At 37.5% G+C, this 27,143-nt stretch overlaps 1 protein-coding gene across 5 annotated transcripts in view; it reads right to left on the bottom strand.

The window, feature by feature from the left end:
- CACNA2D3 (calcium voltage-gated channel auxiliary subunit alpha2delta 3) overlaps positions 1-27,143 on the bottom strand; it is a 1,010,949-nt gene that overhangs the window by 357,687 nt on the left and 626,119 nt on the right. For all 5 annotated transcript variants that reach the window (XM_031952127.1, XM_031952119.1, XM_031952106.1 and 2 more), the window contains one exon: positions 2,851-2,929. In XM_031952127.1, the coding sequence (XP_031807987.1) occupies positions 2,851-2,929 (79 nt within the window). The remainder of the gene's footprint in view (positions 1-2,850; positions 2,930-27,143) is intronic.

Below are 27,143 nucleotides of genomic sequence, written 5' to 3'. Positions count from 1 at the left end.
TGTTGCCTATTTTCACATGTAGCATCCAGCACAACAGGGAATTTTCCGTCTCCCCACCCTACCTCCCAATATCTGAGCTGATCTCCCAGCATTAGGTTGGTCACATGCACTTGCCTACCCAACAGTGGAAAATGAGAGCAGTGGATTGCATAAACAGTTCTACTGGGGAGTCGTTGTTGGGAATGCTTTAATGTTTTTTAAATGGTTTGCTGTTTTGCCTCATTAAAGCCAAGCTCCCTTCAGATATGCCCTATTTATGCAAACAATGTGAAAGAAAAAATGTGGCTCCGGGCTCTCATGGTTTTGCCATTGGATCTGAGAATTTGAAGAACTCTTACAAGGTGGTATATGTTTCCCAGGAGATCCTTTCCCATGCCAAGAGTTCTGCTAGCCATGGGCTAGTCAGCTGAGTTCTTTGGAAACTCTCCTGCTGGTTTTGAGATTCCCAATGGGAAAAAATCTCTGCAAGGAAAATTGATTTGGGGATCACCGACCTCAGTGATATGCAAACTCCCTTAACTTTTGTGCCATAAAAGACTTTGACTTTGTCCTAGTTGTTCAGTCAGGCTCTGTATTGTCCCTGCTGGGCCATGTGTGATTTCCTGGGCTACCATGCTCTATTCAGTACAAGAATTTGGCCAAGTCACAGCTGAATGTGCATAAAGCAGAGCATTGGCTCTCCTTCTACTTGAAAAGAAAAAATGCTTCTCTCCCTTCCAAATTTGAACAATCTGAGACTGTAAACAGTCATTGAATTAATGGTCAATGGTGGATCTTGGTTTACTGATACAGGAAGTAAGATATCAAATGCCCCATCACTGGCGCCACTGCTAGCCCCATCTTTATTTGTGCATTGAGAATAACAGCCTCATATTTTGATGGTAACTTTGTGACTGGGCTGAGATAAACAATGGGTTTCTATTCCCAAGAAGAAACATCAGGGGAATGAAGGAAACCAATGAGGAGGAGGAAGAAGGGTAGTAGAGAAAAGGTGGGTTTTGAAAGCAAAGAATCTGGGGTGAGCCCCGTTCTTAGACCATGTCTGGAATTGAAGAAGAGGCCTTATAACTGAGAAGAGGGCCAAAGAAAGCTGACTGGTGCTGGGGAGGTAGGCAGAAGCAGATCAGAAAGAGACTACTCATGGAAGGTGAAAAGGGGAACTCATTCAGTAGGAGGCGCAAGAATGAAATAAAACTCCCTCATATTCTGCTTCTTACATGATGTTGGCAAGTCATTAAACACCTTGGTTATATTATCTATGAAATGGACACAGTGCTACCTTCAGGATTTAGCTTGGTCCTTTTTGAGAACAAAGGACAACAAATAACTAACTGGTCTTTAGCTTATAGGGGTATTCATGAAATAGTGAATTTAAAGTTGCAGGGGACTTTGAAGATTAATTCATATAGTCCAACACACTCTTTTTCTATAGAGAAGGAAAGTGAGATTGAGAAATGGTGGCAAGATTCAAATGAGATGATTTTTTATAAAGTGATTTGCAAAATCTAAATTACTGTACAGAATGATGTCAAAAATAGCAATAACTAATGCTGTTGGATGTATCAAGAACTACTATAAAGAGCAAAATTTCCTTATTCTGCTCCTCAATTTCCTCATCTATAAAATTAAATAACTGGACTAGATGAGCCCTAAGGTCTCTTCAACTCTCAAACTCTGATGGACGCTGGTGGATATGTATAGTATGGGAAGCACATGGAGGCCATCTTGCTCAGATGGTCCAGTCCAGCAGCTTCACTCCCTTGTCTCTTGGGATTGTCAAAGAGTTGTGTTCAAGCCTTATAAATCCAAAGTGCTCCATTTTTAAGTCAGTCCCTAAAAAGGACTTTGTTGGTTAAATCATCTTCAAAAGTCTTCTTCAAAGATTCTTGTAAACAATGACTTAAACTCAATTATGGTGTAATATTAGTTGATTAAGACAAGATTTCAATTTCAGTAATTTCCATCAGCTGGACATAGTGGTAAAAACAATAACCCATGACTAAGTGGATACTGGATGATGGAAGGTATCCTAATTGGATGTGGCACAAATAACAACAAAATATTGCAAGGAAAATTTCTAGTTGCTTTTTTCAAGACCAAAGATAAAAGGGGAAAAAAGGGAAAAAGCATCCCTCAAACAGGGAGATAGTATTCCAACTTTCCTTTGGACCGCTGTCTTACAATGACTTTGTGGCTAGATGGCCATTAAGCTCATGCAAAATTGAGCCCCAATCCTCTCTCCTCTCTTCATGACCTACCTCAAACTTTGAATCAAGGCCAAGTTCATTATTTAGACCCAGATGGCATTTCTGTTGTTTGAGAGGGAGGCAAGCCAGCAAGTGGATAAAACATAATTGGGGATAGAATCACAAAGTTGGAGAATTGTATAAAACTTTTGTCTTCTTCCACTCTTTCCCCCTCTAATTGCAGGTGAAGAATATGTGGCTTAAAGAGGAAAAGGAGCTAATAGATGTCATAACTAGATCCTGGATTAAAAGCTCCCAAGAGTGAAGAATTTATCTAAAGTGACGATTGAGATGCCCGCCCTCCCCAAGTTAAATAGTTATAATGTATGGCAAAAATCATGTTTACTCATAATTTCAATAGACGTATTATATATATATATATATATATATATACATGCATAGACATACATATATGGGGGTGTGTGTATGTGTATATATTTACAAGGAAATTTTTTTTTAGGAAGTTCATTCTAAAGCCCATTTAATTGTAGTGTTTTGTTTTTCCAAGTGCATCTCCATTTGTTCTAGGATGCTGAAAGTTTTCCCATTCATTTGGTATAACATCCCCTTACCCATACATCCCAGTTACAGAGGGCAAACAGACCTTTGTTGGCACAGGCCATCCATTTGAGGTTGTCAGCAAATGCAGCTTCTCTTCCTATCAGATATGTAAAGATGCGGACCTGAAAGCAGAAAGAATGAATTAGCATTCCCTTGGAGCTGGCTGGCATATGCTGGGGCTGGCGGGCCCTGGGTGGTTCAGCATCTATTAATGCCTTCATGTTTCACATCTGTAGGGTCATATTTAAGAGATCTGGAGTGGGGCTGTTTGGTAACAAGGGGCAAATGGGCTCCTTTGTTCTTCTGGAACCATATGGCTGTGGTTGTCATTGGTGGGGGTGGAGATACCGAAGCCCTGGCTGCAGCCAGGGGAGATTCCAAATCATTCCTTTCCTGTCTAAGTCTAGCCATTTCAATGAGCATTTATTAAGTGCCTCCTTTGGGCTAGGCCTTCTGTAAAGTGCCAAGGAGACAAAACTCCAGAAAGACTAGACTGGCCCAGTTAACGGAGCTATGTGACAGCTTATCTCCAGTGCTATTTTCTCAAGAAGCCTTGTCCAATTTGCCTAATTATTAAGACTAATTCTCCATTCCAAATTCTCCAATATTCCAGATATTATTTTATCTATTATTACCTAATTAGTTTACTTAATATTAACTATTATTTTAATCTAACTATGCAAATACTGTATCCTTACCAGCAAAGACTGTTCTTTTTGCTTCTCTTCAAATTTTCAATACAAAAAGGAGCTAATAAATACTTAGTCACTTCTATTGAGTTAAACATGCTATGGATTTGTTTCTTTGTGTCATATATACTTGTATAGTTGGTGGATAATGAATACTTATTGAATTGGACTGAGTTGAATTTGCTCTGGATTTGTTACAATTTTTAGCTTTATATTCTTGTACTTGGTTGATGCTTAATACATGATTATTAAATAGGGTTAAGTTACATTTGCTCTGGATTCGTGACTTTCTATCATTGTGTACTTGTACATAATTGGTGGCTAATAAAAGTTTTTGAATTCAGTTCAATTTGTGATGGATTCGAGAGGTTGTTAGATGTCTCTGGTCCAAGGAGATATTTTAAGACCGCTTGTTTCATTAAGACTGTGGGCACCAGCTTTGAATGCAAAAGCATGCTGCTAACTCAGAGTTTTTGACTAGGTGAAAGATGGTGTAAGTTGAATAAATCCTTTTGGAGTTACCCCTTTCCTCTTATACACACACTCTAATTACTTGTAAAGCAGCTGACTTGGGTGAGAGATGGCAGCCATTTGGGGATAATTGAATCCAGTTCTTTTTCCATCATTTTGGAATCCCTCGCTCCCTTCAAGACACAACTCAGCTGACATTTGTTGGTGAGTCCTTTCTGTTTTTGTCTGGGTATTAACACTTCCAAATTCCTGAAATTTGCTTGTGTTCTTTTGTAGTATAGTTATATTACTTAATAATTACTATTTACAAATTTACAAATACATATTATATTACTCATAAATACTTGAGTACAATATATTCTTTGTTTACCACCCCATGTTCCATGTATTCTCCCTTAAGATGTGGATTGATTTTGTTTCCATTTTTTTAAATTCCCAAATCTTATGGCAAAAGATTCACCATGTTCAGGGACTTGGGCAATATTGAACTGAATTGAATTGAAGTGAATCAACTAATGAAACTTTTGAACCATGCTTCTTAAAAGATACAAGATACTATGCAAGTTCTAAGTTCTTTGTGGCTGTTTTCCAAAATCCCTGAAAAGATTTTCTTATAAATCAAGGCTTCCATGAAACAAATCCTGGAATCCCTTAAGCCAGGGGTTAAGGGTACAAGATCTCTGTGATCTGGAACTGGTGGTATTGAAGATTTCCTGAGTCATTCGTTTAGATTCTCTGGCAAATCTACTTCTTGCAGCTCTGATAAGAACCAATTAAACCTAATTTAAACAATCACTTATCTGATTATGAATGTGAAATGATTGAGATACATACTAAATGTGTATATCAGCAGTTCTTTTAATGAGAAACATAAAATAATTAGGTGCTAGTTTTAATCATCTAGATATCTATATTTCAAATTAAAATTATTAGCTAATTCCAGTGATTTAAAAACTGCATGTCCACACAAGCTTTAATAGGCTGCAGCTATCTAATTATGTGTCCGATTATGTACATAAAATGGTATATTTTCCAAAATGCAACAACAGAGTGGACATTAATGGACATAAAGCCTCTACCAGCAAGACTCAGATGAGGCAAAATGGACCTTCTATGCTTCTCTTCAGTAGAATATATATCCCTTATGACAGCTTATTTGTCTCTGTATTCCCAGACTACTCTGAATATACTTTATAATATATGCTAATTAACTAATTGACTTATTTCTCCAGTGTTTAATCAGCACAATACCATTCACTAGGAGATAAATTATAATTATTGTAATAGATTCAGGAGCAGCAAGTTATAGTTCCCTCAAAGCCCTAGGAAAGGCCCATTTCAGGGCTACAGCCATCTTCACCCAGGAGTTAACTTTCTCTGGAGACTTAGATGCTTCTTACTTGGCTGAGGCTCCCTACATTCCTTCAAAAGTTGAGGAGATAAAATATTGCCTAAAAATATTATGATCCAAGAAGACATCAACCTCAAAGGAAACTTTCCTGGAAAGGAAAATCACTGATATATATATTCCCCCCCTACCGGGGAGATAGGAACAGTATTAGCGAGGAAGATGAAAATGCTGACTCAATAGTCTGAGGACTTAGGTTCAAAATCTTCTTCTGACACTATTTATATGATCTGAAGAGATTTACCAAGGCTCTCTGCACCATTTGCCTCATCTATAAAATGAGTAGAGCTCAAGTCTGAAAACTCTGAGGTCTGTTCCAGCTCTAACTCTCATATTTTACTATGGATAAAGAGGAAGGGGAAAAGCTAGGCTTTGTTTTTTGTATGGTCCCCAACAATGAAGCATGAATGCTTGTTACCAATCCATGAATTAACAAATTCTATGAAGTAGGTATATTATATATTATATTTTTTGATGTGAATTACCATCTATATTTAACAAAAGAATAGGTATATATTTGGGCAGGATATACCAGTCTCTAGGACACTCTTAGGGACAAATCTCAGGAGTGTAAGATTTTGAAAGTAAAAAGAACCTTAGTGACCATCCTATGCAACTCCCTCATTGTTTAATTGAAGACAGTGAGATTGAAAGGCCTTCCTAGAATCAAACAGCAATGCTGTTTGGAGGAAGATTTGGATCCAAGAATTTTGAGTCAATGCAGGACACTGGCCATGACTCTAGATGCTCTTAACTACATAGATTTACCTTATCTCCTCTCTTTGAAACCCCTGATCCCAAAGAAAGTTGAAGTCTAATGTCACTTCCATGTCATATTAGCACTCATTTACCTTCCCTCCAATGGTATATATTTACTTTGTATAGTCTTTGCCATTTACTTCTCTGTACATACATTTCCCTACAGGAGAATGTAAGCTTCAGGACAGAGACCATTTCCTTTTGCTTTTTAAATATGTTTCCATAAAACTCACAGAGGACCTAGCACAATATAGGAGCTTAGGAAATGCTTATTGGATTGCATTGAAGTTTTTGTCTTTGAATAAGATCATAAGATCAATTATAGACAGACAGATAGAAAAGAAGAAAGCTACTCTATCTAGAGCCAAATAAAAAGTTATAAATTAGAAAAATGCAAATTATAGCAATTCTGTGGTTCTACTTCACATAGATTGAAAAGATGAAAAAAAGTAAAGAAAAGAAAAAATGACAAATGTAAATTTTGAAGGGAAAAAAAGGAACATTAAATATACAATATAAGTATTTATGGAGATGTGAGGGCATCCTGCAATCCTGGAAATCAATTTGAAGCTGTGTCCATAAAGTTAATAAATAGTACATGCTTTTTTTGACCCCACTATTCCACTGGCATACATACCCTAAAAATGATCAAAGAATGAACAGAAAATCCTAACTGAACAAAAATTATTTATAGAACCTTTTTTTTGGGGGGGGGGTGCAAAAAAAAACAGAAATAAGGAAGTGCTGAATAGTTGGGAAATGATTAAACAAATTCAAATTGTCATACATGGATGTCTTAGAACACTTTGAACTATGGGACGCTGTGATAAAAAATGATGAAAAGAACAGTTTCAGAGAAACCTGGGAAGATAGATTACTATAAATGATACAGAGTGAAGTGAATTGTTTACCAGATGAACAGTTTACTCTGCAATATTAATGTTATAAAAGAAAACACATCTGAAATGTTTAAGAACTCAGGCACCTAAGTTACTGCCCAGGATTTAAATTTAAAATATATATTTTAAAATTTTTATAATTAAAATTAACTGCTCGCCAGGTTCAGCTCATGACAGAGGAGAAATGAGAGACTGTTATACTGGTTCCGGAAAGCACTGGTGGGAATAGTGACTAAATGTGGGCATTTGTTTTGTTTGAGTGTGCCCAGCTAATGCAGAGGTTCTGAATTTCTGAGGGAGGGAAGAAAGAAAAGAAAGGAGGAGATAAGGAAGCAAAAAGTTCAGATCAGAAGATAATATTAGGGGATTTTAGATAGAGAATTAGAAAGGACTTCAGAGGCCACCTAGTATGACCCCTCATTTTGGAGAGAAAAAAATTGGGATTGGAAGAGTTCGCTGATGTGCCTTAAGGTTTACAAGCTCTCAGTACTCCTTGGCATGGGATTACTTTTATTTTGAGTTCTTCCAGTACAATAACTTTCTTTTCTATATCTCTTTGGAGAACATAAGATAAAGCAGGAATCAGAGAATCACGTTTCTCCCAGGGTTCTTGGTGAGGATAAAATGAGATAGTTATTATGAAGCACTTTGCAAATATTAATGTACTACATAAATGCTTGCTATTATTTTCATAATTATTAATATAAATATTATTATTATTATTATTGACTTTTGGCTAGAGACCAAGATTTTCCTGAAAATGAAACAAGAGGAGAACTGCTAATGCTCTTAGGGCTGTGACTAAGCTCACATGGGCATAAGGGCCTTGATGTCACCTCTCTCAGAGGAAATAGCAAACAGCCATGGGGTCATTTGTTTTGGAATAAAGGCTAATGGCTGCCAGGCTCCACAAACTTTCAAAGGAAAAAATTACATATAAAATTAAGAAAAAAGGGAAAGCTCTACTATACTGTTTCTTTTCTCTGAAGAATTAAAGGTTCACATTCTTGCTTCAGGGCATTGCAAAACCACTGGGATTCCAAATTCTGAAAGATGGCCACCTGCTTGGAAAACCAACTGGGGGGCACCAAACTCAGGGCAAAAGGCTGATTGCTCCTGACAAAAATGCAATCCAAGTCTCATAGGCCTTTGTTCATCTGTTGTCAGAATTTGGATTTTCCTGAAGGACCCATTCACTCTACTTAAAGTGGAAAGAGCCAGAGACTCCTTGATGAGCTTCCTCCCCTTGAAGGGGGAATTGAGTTCCTCAATAGTCTTTTTGGCAAATCACCTAAAATAGGAAAAGTTACCATCAGAGAAAACAGAAAGACAAGAAGGAAACAGAAACAAAACTAAATAGAACTGTCTCAGCACTGAGGATAAAAGTACACAAATGAAACATTTCCTGTTTCAAAATGCCTATAGATCTAAATAGGACTTTAAGGTGTTTTGTTTGTTTGTTGGTTTGTTTGTTTGTTTGTTGCTGAGGCAATTGGGGTTAAGTGACTTGCCCAGGGTCACAAAGTTAGGAAGTGTTAAAGTGTCTGAGGCCAAATTTGAACTCGGGTGTTCCTGACTTCAGGGCTGGTATTCTACCCACTACACCATCTAGCTGCCCCTTAAGATTTGTTTTTAAATATACACTTACATACAGATCTCATTTTATCTTCATACAATTCTGGATGTTAGATGCTCTTGCTATCACCATTTTATAGAAGAGGAAATTGGTATTAAGATTGCTAGAATGTTTCCTTCCTTCCTCCTTTTCTCCTTCTCTATCTCCCTCCCTCCCTCCCTCCTTCCTTCTCTTCCTTTCTTCCTTCTTTAACTAATATAGTCCCCAAATAGTCTACATGGAGAAAAATGGAAGTATAAACTAGTATGGCAATCCACCTTCTCACAACACTTCTAAGCATTTCAACACACAAATCATAAGTACTGCTAAAGGACATCTACCTGGAATCTCCGGCTGCTCTTTTCGAGATTGTGAATTTGGAATCATCTAACTCATCTCCCAAGGAGTGAGACAGATGACAAATTTTGCCTATATTTAATCTTTAGTCATTCTGCTAAGGTCCCTTAGGACAATTGGGTAGGACAGTGGATAGAGCACTGCATTCAGAGTCAGAAAGACCCGAGTTCAAAACCAGATTCAGATACTTTCTAGCTGTATGACTTTGGGCAAGTCATTTAAGACTGTTTATTTGAGTTTTCTCATTTGTAAAATGATTTGGAGAAGGAAAAGGCAAATAGCCCAGAATCTTTTTCCAAGAAATCCCAGATGGGCTCAACAATGTCCCTTAAGACAAGCCATTGAATTTGCTGTTTTCTAAGGATGTCACTTGATTTCAAATATCAAACAAATACCCAGGATGATATGAGGAAGAGGAAGATGGGGGTCATTTTTTTTAAATTTCTAGTACTCTGAACACATTGGAACTCCAGATCTACAAAAAAAGAGAAAGAACTAGAGAACATTTGATGTGATTAGCTAGCTTGACTGATGGTAAGTGTAGAGGAAGCAATCTTATAGAAAAGCTTTTATTCTTACAAGGAAGAGAAATAATCAGACTAGATTTTCTTTAAGAAATACCCCATAAATCATTGTCAATATTGATCTTCCTTGTAAACAGTACAGCAGGATAGATCTGCTGAGCCAGAATATCCTTTGGAAATATTTCTGGTTTTGTGGTTTACTCTAATCTACAGAAAATAATTAAGACACACTTGAATTCCTAAAAACAGAAAGTTGTTGGGAATGCAGAAGAAAGTAAAGAGTCCCATTCATTCTCCCCATGGACATTACAGAGCCTATGCATGAAATCAGATTTGCACGATCACAACTCTATATCTGGGAATGGATCTTGGACGTTCGTCAAGTACAATCCGCTCATTTGACAGATGGAGAAACCCAGAAGCCATTTAGTACAAGAGGAAAGTAGAAGTTAATGAAGGGAAGTGACTGGATTATGGATCCACAGTTCAGTGTCCCCCAGAATTCTAGCTTCCAGAAGGATGAGTTGGCCATAGAAAGATTATTCATTTGATAGACAAAACTCTAGATTTGGTTCTAATCTCACTGATGACAGTTACTAGCTGTGGGATGATAGAGAATTCTCTTAATTTCCTGGAATACAGGACAATGTATTCAGATCCACATTTTTTCTCTTTTGTCTTCAACCCAGATGCCTTTGCAATAAATTGAATGTTACTATTATAAAATGCAAGGCTATTGTAAATGGCCAGGCCAATTAGCAATAGTGATAATTCTAGAAAGGCCACTTGGATTCAAATGTGATTGTATTAGTGTCCATTTTAAAGAATACAACAGTTTTAAAGAATACAACAATACAACATTGCCTTGAGAAAAGAAAGCCCTCGGTTACAATTTCTTGACCTCAAACTGTAGCATTTCTATAAATAACTAGTAGTTATTTTGTGGATTCTGGATATTTTAGGTTAATTCATATTCCTAAAAAATACTTTTATTATGATTATATTTAAAGTATAATATATTATTGATATTAATGCTCTTAATTGATGATAATATATTAATAACATAATATCTAATGTGTAATAAGTATATTCTCCCAAGTTAAAGGAACATAGTAGCAGGACATCTTTTGTGCATTTAGGCCAGCTATCCTCCATCCCAATCCAACCTTCATGTTATAAGATAGACACCTCCTTATCTAACCTCACAAAGCCATCCCCTTAACTGCAGCTCCTCTAAAAAATAGAGTGAAGACGAGGTTGTGTGTACTCCAGCAAGGGAGATGGCTAGCAAGGTGTTTAGTGAGTAAAGAGAAAATTACTGGAGTGCACCATGATGATGTTCATCTTTTGTTTTGGAGAGGACCAATGACTTCATGGAGTGATATTTTGACTTTGTGTGAATTGACTTTGGTCATCAGCCTTAATCTCTCTTCCAAAGTCATAGAAGTCCAATGTCAGGGCAAAAATTTCAATAACTGATGGCTCAGGATGTTGTGATGACTTCAGTGTCTTTGATGTCCAACCAAGTTCTAAGTGCTCCTTCTAAGATAAAGCAGACCGCCAAGTGAGGCATTAGCAATCAGGATGGTAGAGATATTTCGGAGGGGATTGATTTCCTCTGGTCTAGAAGATAACTCATCAAAATGAGAAGTACTCTTGTTTTTGTGTAATGCATGCATGTGTGCATATAGGTACACTATGTGTGCACATGTTCATTGCATGTATGTATGGGTGTGTACTGTATATAGATGTGTACCTATGTGTGCACATGCATGTGAATAGGGAGCAGGTGTGTCTTTGATCCATGGTTGGAGCATGCTGCCTCATCACTTTTTCATCAGATGCCTTTTCTTTCTTTAACTTGCAGGTCAATGTGATTTCCACATACATCCTTTCCTGATTTCTCAACTACTATTTGCCTCTCGGACTCTCTAGAATTTATTCTCCTCATATTTATGAAATATAAGGTTTAGCAGCTGTTTCCTTCACCATTAGAAAGTAATGCACTAGAACACCTAGGATAGTGCTTGCCCAGAGTAGGTGCTTAATAAATGCTTCTTGATAGTGTATTGATTTGCATATGACCTGCCTCCTCTTCTGACAATGATGCAGTCTGAAAAGGGTGAACTTACAGCCAATGAAAAAGAAATTAAAGCAATAATTAGGAGCTATTTTGCCCAACTATATAGCAGTAAATCTGACAATCTAACTGAAATGCATGAATATTTACAAAAATATAAATTGCCCAGATTAAGAGAAGAGGAAATAAATCATTTAAATAGTCCCATCTTAGAAAAACACATTGAACAAGCCATTAACTTGCTAAGAAAAAATCTTCAGGGCCAGATGGATTTACAAGTGAATGCTACCAAACATTTACAGAACAAGTAATTCCAATATTATGTAAACTATTTGGGGAAAAAAGATAAAGAGTCCTGCCAAATTCCTTCTATGACACTGATATGGTACTAACACCTCTACCAGGAAGAGTCAAAGCAAAGAAAGAAAATTACAAGCCAATCTCCTTAATAAATATTGATGCAAAAATTAAAATAAAATATTAACAAAGTGATTACAGCAACATATCAGCAGGATAATACACTATGACCAAGTGCGATTTGTACCAGAAATTCTGGGCTAGTTCAATATTAGGTAAACTATTACAATAATTGACTATATCAATAATAAACCAACAGAAATCATATGATAATCTCAATAGATGCAGAAAAAAGCTTTTGACAAAATACAGTACCCATTCCTAGTAAAATCACTAGAAAGCATAGGGGAAAGGGGGGGGGGCTTTTCTTAAAATAATACTTTTTTTAAATAAAATAAAATAAAATATCTACCAAAACCTAACAGCAAGCATTAGTTGTAATGGAGAGAAACTGGAAGCATTTCCAGTAATATCAAGGGTGAAACAAAGGTTCCCATTATCATCACTATTATTCAATACTGTACTAGAAATGCTGGCTTTAGCTATAAGAAAAGAAAAAAGGAATTAAAGGAATTAGAAGAGGCAATGAAGAAATAAAATGACCTTTCTTTGCAGATGATATGATGATGTATTTAGAGAATCCTAGAAAATCATCCACAAACCTACTCGAAACAATTAACAGCTTTGGCAAAGTTGCAGTATATAAAATAAATCCATACAAATTATCAACATTTTTATGTATTACTGACAAAGTCCAGCAGCTAGAGCAAGAGATAGAAAGAAAAATTCCATTTAAAATAACTGTAGACAAAATAAAATATCTGAGTATATATCTGCCAAGACAAACTCAAGAACTATATGAATTCAATTACAAAATGCTTCTCACAGAAATAACATCAGATCTAAACAACTGGAAAAATATAAATTGTTCATAGTCCAAGCTAATATAATAGAAATGACAATTCTGCCTAAATTAGTCTACTTGTTCACTTCTATACCAATCAAACTGCCAAAAAATATTTTATAGAGCTAGAAAAAACAATGACAAAATTTATCTGGAAGAACAAAAGATCAAAAACATAAAGGGTGCAAAGGATGGTGGCTTAGCAGTATCAGTCTTAAAACTATATTATAAAGCAACACTTACCAAAACCATTTGGTACTGGCTAATAAAGATGTGATAGATCAGTGGTATAGGTTAGGTAAACAAGACAAAATAGTCAAGGAGTATTAAAATTCTTACAAGGTGCTAAGTCAGTGGAATTGTATTAAGTACTAAGTATATCTGGAGAAACTGTTAAGCACCTTGCTAAATAACCATTGTCTCTATCAATTCCACTGACTTAGAACCTTGTAAAAATTCTAACAAAGGACTTCAATCAACTATGATAAATCTGTAGAATTTATTTTCTGGGATAAAAACTTCCTATTTGACAAAAAATTGCTGGGAAAACTGGAAAATAATGTCAGAAATTCAGCAAAGACCTATAGATAGATAGATACATAGATAGATAGAGAGATGACAGACAGACAGATAGATAGACAGATAGACTGATTGATAAATATTGCTATAAATATCTCACATCCCATACCAAAATAAAGTCGAAATGAATACATGATTTGGGCATAAAGAGTGATACCATAAGCAAATCAAGAGAGCAAGGTATAATTTACCTATCAGATCTTTGGGAAAGGGAAGAATTTATTACCAAAGAAGAAATACAGAATATTATGAAAGGCAAAATGGATAACTTTGAATACATGAAATTAAGAAGGTTTTCACAAACAAAACCAACAGAAACAAGATGAAAAGGGAACTGCAAATCTGGCAAAAAAAACTTTACAATCAGTGTTTCTGATAAATAAAATATATAAAGAACTGTGTCAAATTTATAAAAATGCAAGCCATTTCCAATTGATAAATGGTCAAAGGCTATGAAGACAATTTTCAGATGATGCTATTAAAGTCATCTATAGCCATATGAAAAAATGCTCTCAATCAGTATTGACTAGAGAAATGCAAATTAAAACAACGCTGAGGTACTAACTTATACCTCTCAGATCAGCTAAGATGATAGGAAAAGAAAATGATTATAAATGTTGGAGAAGATGTGAGAAAACTGGGACACTATTGCATTGTTGGTGGAGTAGTGAAGTGATCCAACCATTCTGGAGAGCAATCTGGAACTATGCCCAAATCTGGAACTATAAAACCGTGCATAACTTTTGACCTAGCAGTGACACTACTGGATCTGTATACCAAGGAAATCACAAAAGAGGGGAAAGGACCCACATGTGCAAAAATGTTTGTAGCAGCTCTTTTTGTGGTAGCAAAGAATTGGAAAATGAGGAGATGCCCATCAATTGGGGAATGGCTGAACAAGTTGTGGTATGTGAAGGTGATGGAATATTATTATTCTGTAAAAAGTGATGGACAAGCTGATTTTAGAAAAGTCTGGAAAGATTTACATGAACTGATGTTAAACAAAATGAGCAGAACCAGGAATACATTGTACACAACAACAGCAAGAATGTGTGATGATCAACTATAAGAGACTTGGTTCTTCTCCGTGGTTCAGTGATCCAAAGCAATCCCAATAGATTTTGGATAGAAAGTGCCATCTGCATCCAGAAAAAACTGGGGAGATGGAATGTAAATTTAAAACAAAAAACAAAACCAAAAAAAAAAAAAACACTTGGCGTCAGTATGAGTAAACAATATATTGTGAGAGCAAAAAAAGGAAATCAGTACAGAAGATCTTTGGGGGGAGCCAGGGAGCTTTTCTGTAATGCTGCACACTGTCAGTTTGATATTATTTTTTCTTGATATATTGAAATATATATATACATATAATTTTGTCTTGATGGTAGTGGCTTCTAGAAGATATGTGGGTAAGGGCAGAGCGATAGACCAAAACATAAAGGTGCTCTGTATCAGAAATAGAGCTGTCACCCAAGTCATCTGATTGGGAAACTGGCTTTCTATAAACTAGATCACTAGCCATTGGGGAGGTCTGGAGATTCATAGAATTATTGATTTAGGGTTACATGGGATTTAAAATGGTGTCTGAGTCAGGATATGAATTCAGGTCTAGCACTCTATCAAATTCTAACAAAATTTGCTCGAGAATCCCATAAATAACCCCATTTTTTTAAATTGGGAAAACTCTCCAATCTAGGTTGTAGAAATTCATCATTTCTCTATGGGGCTGGATGGAAAGTATGAGGAATTCTCCAATCTTAAGTCAGATAATGCTCTGGGTACACAGACTTGGAGTTAGCACCAGGCACAAAGCAGTCAAAAGATCCGAATGAGTCTCAAGGTGCTGTACTCTGAGTTTCCAGCCTGACTTTGTCTGAGTGTCTCTATTACTGCATCTCAACAGACGTGAGTCCCCAAACAATTACCACAGAAAACTGAAGTCCCAAAGATCAGAGGGGAGAAAAGCTCAGTCATGAGAAAGGTCCAATGGAGACATGAAGTCCCACATGTGGAAAGCAGAGGAAAGCTGCCCAGAAGAGGGCAGCAAAGAGCTGTGTGAAGGTGTCACCAGGAGTTTGAGGGAGTCCTACATCACTGGAGGTCTGCTTTAGTTTGTCCAGGAGTGTGAACTGGCTTCATGTGTCCCTTAAATGTATGTGGGGTATACAGTAGGCACTTAATAAATGTTTATTCACCTAGAGACTGCGTGTCACTTAAATGCTCAATAATCTAAAAAATACAACTATAATACAAAACGTACAGCCCTGTTATGGTAGAAGTAATTCTGTACCTGGAAGTCTACTAGGTCAATGAAATCACAGTTCCAGACTCTACCCAAGTCCCTAGAGTTTGTGTACGATCACATGTTGTCTCTTCCAATAGAAAGAATGTTAGCTCTCTGAGGGCAAGAAATATTTCATTTTTCTAGATTGTATTCCCCGGAGTATTTACAGTGCCTGGCTGATTGATGGACTGTGTGTGTGTGTGTGTGTGTGTACAGGGTATACATATATATCTGTCTGGCACCTCACAGGTGTGTGTGCGTGTGTGTGTGTGTGTGTGTATATATATATATATATATATATATATATATATATATGTATGTATGTATATCTGTCTGGTACCTCACAAGTGCTATTGTAAAGAGAGAATGTACCCCATTCATGAATGGCAGAACAGGAAGGAGATCTGTTCTTATCATTTTATTTGTTATCTTATTTGAGAAAATATACTTTGTTTTGAAGAAACCTATCTTTGATTATTTAGTAAAAGTAACTGGTTATTAGTTTGAATGAACATTGGCCCCATAGGGGTCTTCAAACTTAGGCAGCTTTTCTAGAAGCCCCTCTATAGAACGCTCTAGTGCAGATGCCCTAGGAGAGCCACTGGTGCACATGTCCTGGGGTAGACCTCACCACCGGGATTTGGTTCCATTGTGAGAGTCATATTTTAGGAAGAGCATTGAAAAAAAAGGAAACCAGCCAGAGACTAGCAAGCAGAATGGTGATGGGCTCAGGGTTAAATCATAGGAAGAGTAGATGAAAGAACTAAGGACAGAGACCTAGAGAAGAGAAGTCTTCAGGATCTGGGCTTGAAAACTGCTTCCAGACAGTCACTTTGAAGAGAAATTAAACTTATTTTTTTTATCCTATTGGGGAAAACGAGGAAAAGGGAAAGGAGTTTGATAGTTTATATAAGGAAAATCAGAATTCCTCATGATTAGAGCTATCGGAACATGCAATAGATTCTCTGCAGGAAATGATGGATTGTCTGCCATCATACAAATGCAGGACGACCATTTCTTGGAAATGCCAGAGAAGGATTCTTGTTCAAGTATAGGCTGAACAAGACGGCCACCAAGAACCACTTTAGCTCCAGATCAAATTCTCTTAATCTGGTGACTCTACAATTTCCCAAGTGATTCTTAAACCTTGAAAAGAAACAAGGGAAGGGAAAACAAGCACTCTACCCACTAATTCCTTAACCCAATGTCTAACTCTCAAGAGCTATGAATCAAGCAGCCACCTTTCCTGATCATCCGTTACAAGCAAATTATCATATGTGATCAAAGTGAGGGGAGATAATGTCCATAGAAGCACATGTGCATGACCATCGGGGTCCCCAAATGAAACCATATCACAATGAGTGCATGTTCCATGCAATTTGTACAGCACTATAGAATGGCATCAGAAATGGCCTGTGTCCGAAGGGGATTTGTCTTTACTTGTACATCATGAGGAAATCATAAAGATGAAACAAGGTAACATGTGCCAGTTATAATTTTATGAATATCTAATGGGAAGAAATAAGGAAATAGCCAATGCGGAGAGAGAATAGGGAACATGGACACATGTATAATACTGAGTTCATAGTTGAGAGCAACATCTGCTCTAAATTCTCTGTCTCAGTATGTGTATCTTTGTCTTTCTGTTTCTGTCTCCGCTTGTCTCTCTGTCTGCAGGTCTGTAGGTCTATGTCTCTGTCTTTGTCACTTTTCAGCTGTCTCTCTCTGTCTCTGTCTACCTCTCTGTATCTGTCTGTCTGTCTCTGTTTTTCTGTCTGTCTCCCTATCTCTCTATCTCTCTCTGTCCATCCTTTCCATTTCTTTCCTTGAGTCTCTCTGTGTTTCTCTTTCTCTGTCTCTCTTTCTCTTTCTGTCTTTCTCTGACTCTGTCTCTGTTGCTGACTTGCTCTTTCTCTGTCTTTGTCTCTCTCTGTCTCTGTCTCTGTGTGTTTCTCTCTGTATCTGTGTGTGTGTGTGTCTATTTGTCCCTATCTCTCTGTCTCTAAGTCTCTCTGTGTCTCTTTCTCTCTGACTCTCTTTCTCTGTCTCTTTTTCTATTTATGTCTGTCTCTGTCTCTCTCTCCTCTGTCTCTCTCTGTTTCTGTCTCTCTCTTTCTCTCTCTCCTCTGTTATTGTCTTTTCTTTATCATTCTCCTCCTTCCCCACTTCTCTCTTTTTCCTTCCTTCTGTCTTTCCTTCCTACCTTTCTTTTTTGAGAGCGATATTAGGGAGGAAAAGAGAAAGAGTTCAAAGAAAGAGAAGAGAATTCCCATCTACCACTTAGGTCAGTCAGGATTCCTGAAGTACACTTTTAGTCTTACTCCAACTGTGGGATCCTTACCCCATTAACAGTTAAACCCTAAAGTTATAGTATATATTTGCTAAGTGCTAGACACTGTCCTGGGCACTGAGGTTATAAAGTCATATGAAGAGAAGATGCCCTGGGCCCCAAGAACTTACAATCTATATGACAAGCCACCATTTCTACACATAAGTATACATACAAAATTAGCAAAAGACATTTCCAGGGAGGAAAATCAGAAGGAAATGGGGCACATGAGAAATCATGTAGGACTTACTAAATGAGGGTAAATAGAATATGAATAACCTACTTAGCAGCAGGAAATGTTCTTCAGGGCAACAAGAGTTTGTCATTTGGCCTTTAAATCGCTGTTTCCTTGGCACCTAACATGGCACCTTACACAGGGAAGCTAATTAATCAAATCTGTTGGGATGGTTTGCAATGGATTCTTCTATGTTTCTCTGAATACCCAGAACCATCAAAGGCAGTGCTTTGGACACAGAATGGGGCCAGCCAAGATTTTAGGGTCCCTTGGTTAATACAAGAAACATAAAGACATATAAACTACATGTTTAAATTAGATCCATTTGGAAAATAGGTGAATGAAATCATTTGAATAGTCAAGTTAGTGAAGTGAAAATACTTCTGGTGGTTGGTTTGATAAATTTTGATTTAAAATAAGCATGGGAGGCAAAGGAGTCAGTTATCTGAGCTGCTCTAGTGGGAAGGGAAGAAATACATGGGGGAAAATGAAACAAGGCTTAAAGCAACAGGAAGAGTTTAGAGTTACGACCTGAGAACCATATTGGAAGCAGTATAATAAAAATATAATACAAGCTGTGTGAGAGCAGGGACTTATTTTCTTTTTGCCTTTGTCTCTTCATCCTTGGGCTGGACTATTTGATTGATGGATGATTGGATTTAAAAACCACCCGACTCTATTCCTGGCCCTAGTTCATGTTTCATATGCCATCCACCAATTCATCAGGAAAACTGTGGTGACCCATGATGGCACTCATCATTCTACTTCATTCTCCTCCTCTTAATCTCACTAACTATATCAACTAAGTCCTTGCTCCCATTATGACTGGAAAGGGCAGCACAGTCAATTCTCCTATTGCTCCACAGACAATACCACTGACTCTTCACACCAAAACTCTCTTCCTTGATCACCATTCTCCCTCTCTGAATATTGTATTCTGCTTTTAGAATGAGGACAAGAAGTGTCTCACTTTTTTAGCATAAGGCAGAGTGGCTGAGCCATAGCAGGTGTCTGTTCATTTATTTGTACATTCGTTTATAACATCAGAACCAAAACATTATTTTGCTGTACAAAAAGAATCAGACTCTGAATTATTGTACGATTAGCTTGTGAAGGAAATCAAAAATGCAGGTGTGCATAAATATAGGGATTGGGAATTCAATGTAATGGTTTTTAGTCATCTCCCAGAGTTCTTTCTCTGGGCATAGCTAGTTCAGTTCATTACTGCTCCATTAGAAATGATTTGGTTGATCTCGTTGCTGAGGATGGCCTGATCCATCAGAACTGGTCATCATCTAGTATTGTTGTTGAAGTATATAATGATCTCCTGGTCCTGCTCATTTCACTCAGCATCAGTTCGTGTAAGTCTCTCCAGGCCTTTCTGAAATCATCCTGTTGGTCATTTCTTACAGAACAGTAATATTCCATAATTTTCATATACCACAATTTATTCAGCCATTCTCCAACTGATGGACATCCATTCAGTTTCCAGTTTCTAGCCACTACAAAAAGGGCTGCCACAAACATTCGTGCACATACAGGTCCCTTTCCCTTCTTTATAATCTCTTTGGGATATAAGCCCAATAGTAACACTGCTGGATCAAAGGGTATGCACAGTTTGATAACTTTTTGAGCATAGATCCAAACTACTCTCCAAAATGGTTGGATTCGTTCACATTGAATTCCCAATCCCTATATTTATGCACACCTGCATTTTTGATTTCCTTCACAAGCTAATCGTACAATAATTGAGTCTGATTCTTTTTGTACAGCAAAATAATGTTTTGGTCATGTATACTTATTGTGTATCTAAGTTATATTTTAATATATTTAACATCTACTGGTCATCCTGCCATTTAGGGGAGGGGGTGGGGGGGTAAGAGGTGAAAAATTGGAACAAGAGGTTTGGCAATTGTTAATGCTGTAAAGTTACCCATGTATATATCCTGTAAATAAAAGGCTATTAAATAAAAAAAAAAATATAACATCAGAACCTAGGACAGGGTCTGGCATGTATTTGGTGCTCAAAATTAGGTGTTTGTGGAATGGGAATGGAAGAGACCCTAGAACGGGGACTCTTAGCCTTTTTATGCCATGGTATCCTTTGATAGCAATCTGAAGAAACCAGAATCCCTCTCGGAATAATGGTTTCAACACATAAAATAAAATGTATAAGATTCCAATTTAAGTCAGTTAAATTGAAATATAGCTATCCAAAAAATGGATGGACCTGAGAGAAAGAATCCCTACTCTTCTTATGTGGAATGAAAGAAGTTCTATCACATGAGCCACTGAAAACTTGAATGAAATCTGAAAGAAATACAAGCTCCAGGAGTTTGTAAAACAAGAGATTCAAAAAGGCTGAGCACCTCTGGGAGATCCTACTATGCATGATGCTAAACCCTTGAAAGATGCTGTTCCCACAATGACTCCTTACCCTCTCCCTTGTTCCCACTTCCCCATAATGTTTCACCCTCAATCAATCTCTGGTCTGAATCAAAGAATTCCAGACTAATTCCATAGCCACGATGATTATTGACAAAAGAGGAGGTACATTTGCTCTTTTAGGATGTTACCAGAGCTTTGCAAATGACACTTCTATTTTCAGAATTTGTCCTTCAGAACAAACTCTGAGATTCTGGCCTATAGATCATATGATATGACCCATCCGAGATTTACCTCCAATTTTCGTGACACCATTCTTACAGAGCAGAGATCATTGCATTAGCCCGTGGCTCCCAATCCATCTCTTTACATGGGGATTTAGTATTCTTCCAAGCTGCTCAAGGCTTAGACTCACTCCCACTAACCTAGCAGCTCCTTGCCGCCAGCTTTACTTAGAAAGGAGAAAAATCAGTACAACGAGAGTTTCCAGCACATTACCTTTCTCTGAGCTGGTGTAGAGAAGGATTAGTGGGAATGACATAATGGATAAAAACTCAAGCCTAAGACCCCTGGGATTGGGTCCGGTCTGTCGGCCTATCAGATAATGAGTTTGGCAATCACTGTTTAGTCTTTTCTGGATGCTAATCCCCATCTCTGGTCCTCTATAATTCATGATATAATTTAATACACCTGGCAGACTTAACATCAGTTCATTCTTTGGCTATATAATAGCCCAAAGTGAAGTCAAGGGTGGCTAATGCTCTGACAGGCAGCTATTATCTCCAATAACAGGTGATTCTGAGAGGATTATTGCCGTCAGAAAACATTTTGTACAAACTGGCAACAGGAAGCCCACTGTAGCAAAGTAAAGGGATCTGGGAGTTCCCCTTCCTTTTCTGCACAGAAAGGTCCCTTGCTTCTCCCAAATGAAGGGCTAGAAGTCTGAGATGAGTGAGGTGGTTTCATGGACCAAGATCAAAACCTACTCCCTAGAGAAGGGGTAGAAAGTTTTGGGTAATGCTGAAATCCTCTTGAAAGCTTTCTGCTTTTCACAATTTCCTTCCTCTTTTCTTTCCTCTCCCTCTTAGTTCTTCCCCCCACCTTCTCCCCTCTTTCTCTCTTTCTCCCTCAATGATATGTCTTCCTCTCTTCTTTCTCTCTTCCCTCCTTCTTCTTCCATCCCATGTTTCATTCAACTTTCTGAACCACAAGGGCTTGGACTTCCTCAGATTGCTAGGAAGTAATCCACAAACTCTGTGCCTTCCAGGCCCTCCCACACCTGGATCCATCACACAGAGAGGAAATTGATGGAAAGCATGGCCATCCATTGACCTACTACATGGAATCCTGGCACTGACTGTGACCTAATCAAGGTCCATTTTATTTAAATGCTCATGTTGGGTTTTGTCAGACAGAAGACTGATTCATTATTTCAAAGACAAAAGCAGACAGCTTCAAATCTGTGGGGGCTTGGAAGTTCTCCTTATTATTTATCTTCTAAGTCTAAATTACTTCCCTACTCCCACCCATAACTGAGAACACTAAGGGATTTTAACAAGATCAAAGATCGAGCTGTGTGGCTTCAAAAAAGTTAGTTCTCTGAGACTTAGTTTCTTTTTCTATAAAATTTCAAGTGTGGTAGATTGAAAAGAGAGATCCTCAGAGATGTATTCCATTTCTAGAAGACCAATGACGATGGCATGAAATTCAATGTAAATATAAAGTTTTGCATTTGAGTTTAAAAAAAATACAAAACTTCACAAGGGGGAAAGAAATCAGCATTTATTTAATTTTTAGTGTGTGATGGGCATTTTGCTAAGCATTTTAAAGATATTTCACTTCTTATAACAATCCTGAGATGCTTTTATGAGCCCCATTTTACAATTAAGTAAACTAAGGCAGGAATATGTTAAGTGAGTCATCTAAGGTCATATAGCTAGCAAGTGTCTGAGATTGGATTTTAACTTAAGTTTTCATAATTCAGAACTCTCTCAACTCTGGAACCACCTCACTGCCTCTAAGCAAGGACAAATGGGAGTGACATGGTTTGAAAACACTTTGTCCAAAAAAGATCTGGAAGTTTTCTTGGCTGACAAGCCCAATGTAAGTCACTGGTGGGACCCAGATGCCCAAAACAAACAAACAAACGAATTCTAATGTGATATTGAGCTCCATAAACTGAGACATAACTATCTTCTAGGATTATGGAAGTAAAAGTGCCCAAATTTAATCAAACTACAACTGGAGTTCTTTATTTAGCTCCAAATGACCATCTTGAGATAGGAATTGACAACAGAAGAATATGGGGCTTTTAGCCCAAGTTATATGGAGATTGGCTCAAGGTACTAGGGATGTTTAGTTTGGAAAGAATACCTGAGGGTGGATTATGGAAGATGAGTTTTGCTATTTGGTAGGATGAAGGAGCAAAGTTGTCCCATTTCACCTCAGAAGACACAACCAGGATCAACAGTTACTTGTTGAAAAGAAATAAAGATAGGTCTGGGGTAGGAAAAAAGTTAACAATTAGAGCTATCCCAAGTAGAATATGATGCTCCAGGCTGTGACAGAAAGGGCCAGGGCCACGTGATGGATGGATGGTAGGCAGTAGACATGAGATATTCATTGGGTTGCTTGGCTTTTGGTGTTTTGTTTTTTCAACTCTAAGATTCTTGTATTCTGAAAACTACGTGGTACCTGGAATCAGGAGTCCAGAATCAGGAATGGGGAGGTCTCATTACCTGGTAATTATTTGTTTAGGGTCCAGAAACCTAAATCCAGAAATATCAAAGGGGGAAAAACGTTCTCACCAAAATGTTCAAGATTTGACTGCAAAGCAGGATACTGTATATGGTGCAGCTGTTTGAACTCTTGGGCCAGAGAATGGTGGTGAAATTAAATAGACATCATATTCCTTTATCTTGACATGTCAGATGACTTCAGGCAATCAATGCCCTGACCGTCCATTGTTGGCAGCCAGAACTAATGTGATTATTCTGCCTTTAAGTTTATCTTTGATTAAAAATTAAATTTTCCTCTCCTTTATCATTTCCATGGCCCCCTAGCATCCATGTCTTCCTACAGTTAAATCAAGATGGACTGAATATTTAATACACTCTTCTAATTAGCTACAACTGTTACCTGATTTCTGTCGGTAAATGAATGTGAAAGGGCTCTGGAGGCCTCACGTTAACCTCCATCCACTCTGCTTATAGGAGAGAAATTACAGCTCTCTAATTAGACTCTTCAAATTGCAAAGAAATAGAATTTTCATAACCAGCTTATTAAAAAGCGAGGGCCCCCTTGGGATGGGGCAAATTGCTTCTACCCTGATCCCGTTATCCTTATACAACACCATTCAGAAGACTCATGTTGTGAGACTTACACAGCTCATGTTTCTCCCAAATTAATGAGCGCTCAAATTATTCCAGCTGCCCCCTTGGCACGGGGAAAAATTGAAAGTCCATGGCTGCCAAGTGACGTATTGAAGCCAGCTGCTAAATAAAATGTGCTTAAGGGGACCCAGCTGTTGAGGTGCCTATTTACATTAAAATAACTGGAGCCATGAGTACAGAAGAAATGCCCCGGTCCAGTCTAAGCAGTGGGGCTAACACTTTGCCTAAGCCATTTATGAGAGCCGGACGTTGGAGACCCAAGGGGTAGATAGATTTGGATCTAGGAATTCAACCTTTTTGCCTTCTGCCTTTTCCTTTCCTTCAAGGGTGAATCCATAAGGAGAGAAGAGAGAGGCAGAGTGGTAAATGGGGACCTCCAGAGCTATCTTTCCAGAGGAACAAAAGTCTCTTTACTTCTGTACCACAAGCAGAAAGTTCAGTGGGATCCAATGGACAATTCTAGTATAAATAGGATTAAGCAAGTATATATCCGCCCTGACATGCTCAATGGATTGAATGCTGAATCTCCAAAAAGCAAAATCTTCAAAAAGTTGGGGTTATTTTCAACACTAATCTCTTTGCAGGGTCCACATGAAGACAACTTTCAAAGCACCAAAAATATAGAAACTGAATGAAATGTGGGAAAGGGCCAGGGTTTTAGAGAGTACCACGAGGTTGTTTTCCAAAGTCCCTGAGTTTGGATTTCATTGCTGCTAAAACTTAGAGAAGAGATGGTATCATAGTAAAATAGGGAAATACTCAACTTCAAGATGAACTAGAGGAAGATGACTTACATATGTGCTTATTATACCACAGCAAAATTTCATCACTAAATAGCCAGCAAGCACCCAACATATGACAGAAACTGTGCTGGACATTTGGATACAGAACCAAAATGAAATAGTCCCTGCCCTCAAGGAGTTTATTATCTATCAGGGAGACAATATGTACATGAATAATCCGATATAAACTATATACAGTGTAATTTTAGGGAGCGGCACTAGCAGCTGAGTATTTCAAGTAACTCATTTCTATTATTTTACTTGACCTGAGCAATAAAAAATTTTGACATTATAAGATGTGATGGGAGGGAGGGAATGCATAGAGTAAGAGCGTCAGATGTGCAAAGGTCTGGAGATAAGTGATAAAGGGCTATGTAGAAGGTACAGTGAAAAGACTGGTTCTGTACCAGAGAATAAATAATTAATAATAATAATAATAATAGCATTTACATAAGCAAACTTAAAAGTTTGCAAGCATCAGCACCTTATAAATTTTATCTAATTTGATCCTCCCAATTCCAGAAAGCAGGTGCTTTTAATAGCCTTATTTTACAGATAAAGACACTGAGGCAAACAGAGGTTAAGTCTTATTGAAGGTTGCCCCCTCAGATCTGAGTGTGGATTTGAACCCTCTTTCTCACAGAAAGTCTAGCACTCTATCTGCTGTTCCCACAGCTTCCTAGGAATGAAGGGGGATACTGTCTTAGGACCCTGGAAAAGTAACTTGGAGCTAGGATACAAATGAACCTCAAAAGCCATCAACTTCAAACTGTACCTCAAAAGGATTCATCTTTCTGTCATCTAAAAAAATATAATCCAGTCTTCTCTTGAATCCTTCTACAGAGAGGACAATCACTACATCCCAAGGAAGTTCATTCAGTATGCTTCAGGATAGCTCTCGTGAACTATTAACCTAATAACTTATTACAGGCATGTCTCACAGATATTGTGGGTTTGGTTCCAGACCACCAGAATAAAGCAAATATAAAGCAAATCACATGATTTTTTTTTTGGTTTCCCAGTGCATATAAAAGGTATGTTTACACTAAAGTCTATTAAATGTGCCATAGTATTATGTCTCAAAACTATATGTAATATATATGCATAAATAGTTATATATATATATATCCCTTAATTTAAAAATACTGTATTGCTAAAAGCACTAGTAACTATCATCTGTACCTTCAATATATAGTAATCTCTCTGCTGGTGGAGGGTTTTGATGTTTATGGCAACTAAATGATCAGAAAAGTGGTTGGGGCAAATTCTCAAAACAGGATTGACTCTTCCTTTCATTTAAATATTTAGAGACCATTGTAGGATTATTAATTGGCCCAATTTAGGTATTATTGTGTCTATGGACTAGGGAAACCAAGGAAAGGGAGAGTGGTAGGGGAACTACTGATCAGAGGAAACAATCAGATAACAATCAAGATTTATCAATTAAGTTTTTTGGTCTTATCTGGGCACAATTTGTGGTGTTCCAAAAGAATCACAATAATAGCATGGAAAATCATTGATCACAACCACTCATAATAAATATAACAATGATGGAAAAGTTTGGAATATTGTGAGGATTACTAAAATGTGACCCAGAGATACATGCTATTGGGAAAAAGGCTCAATGCAGGGTTGTCACAAACCTTCAATTTGTAAAATTGCAATATCTGCGAAGTGGAATATAGTGAGGTGCAATAAAACTCCCAAGGTATGTCTGCATTAGAAAGCATTTTCCACAAATCAAGGCAAAATTCACCCCTTTGCTTCTTCTATTCATTAATCCTAGTTTTGTTCTCCTGAACAAAGCAGAACGAGTCTATTTCATTCACATAAAATACTCAAGATGGTGCCCCAGGGAGCCAATGGATATATTGATGTAAATCTCCCTACCATTAGATGACATCTTCATATTATTATCCTAAAGCTTACAGATACTGAAAGATTTATTCTCCAACCTTCAAAAGCCCTGGTGTCCCTTACTGATTTCAACTAGATTAAAATCCCCAATAGTTTCACAGCTCTATCTTTTACCAACACCCAATCTTTGCAAAAGCCATGGCCACACACAGACATCATGATGCAAGTAAACAGCCCCCAATGCCACCAAATAATGCATCAACGGGGATTATCTTGCACTCTTACACTGGGGAAAAGGGATTTTTTTTTAACAATCACAAGTTATAGCCTACATTCTGTGGTTAATTACAAAAACATGTTCTGGCTGCCGTCTCGAACGTTCTGCACTGTTGGCTTTGCATTGTCCAAAACATATAAAATTATATAGTGA

The sequence above is a fragment of the Sarcophilus harrisii genome, chromosome 1 (genome assembly GCF_902635505.1).
Source record: "Sarcophilus harrisii chromosome 1, mSarHar1.11, whole genome shotgun sequence".
In the NCBI taxonomy this organism is placed as follows: domain Eukaryota; kingdom Metazoa; phylum Chordata; class Mammalia; order Dasyuromorphia; family Dasyuridae; genus Sarcophilus; species Sarcophilus harrisii.
This window is presented reverse-complemented; position numbering and strand designations above follow the sequence as displayed.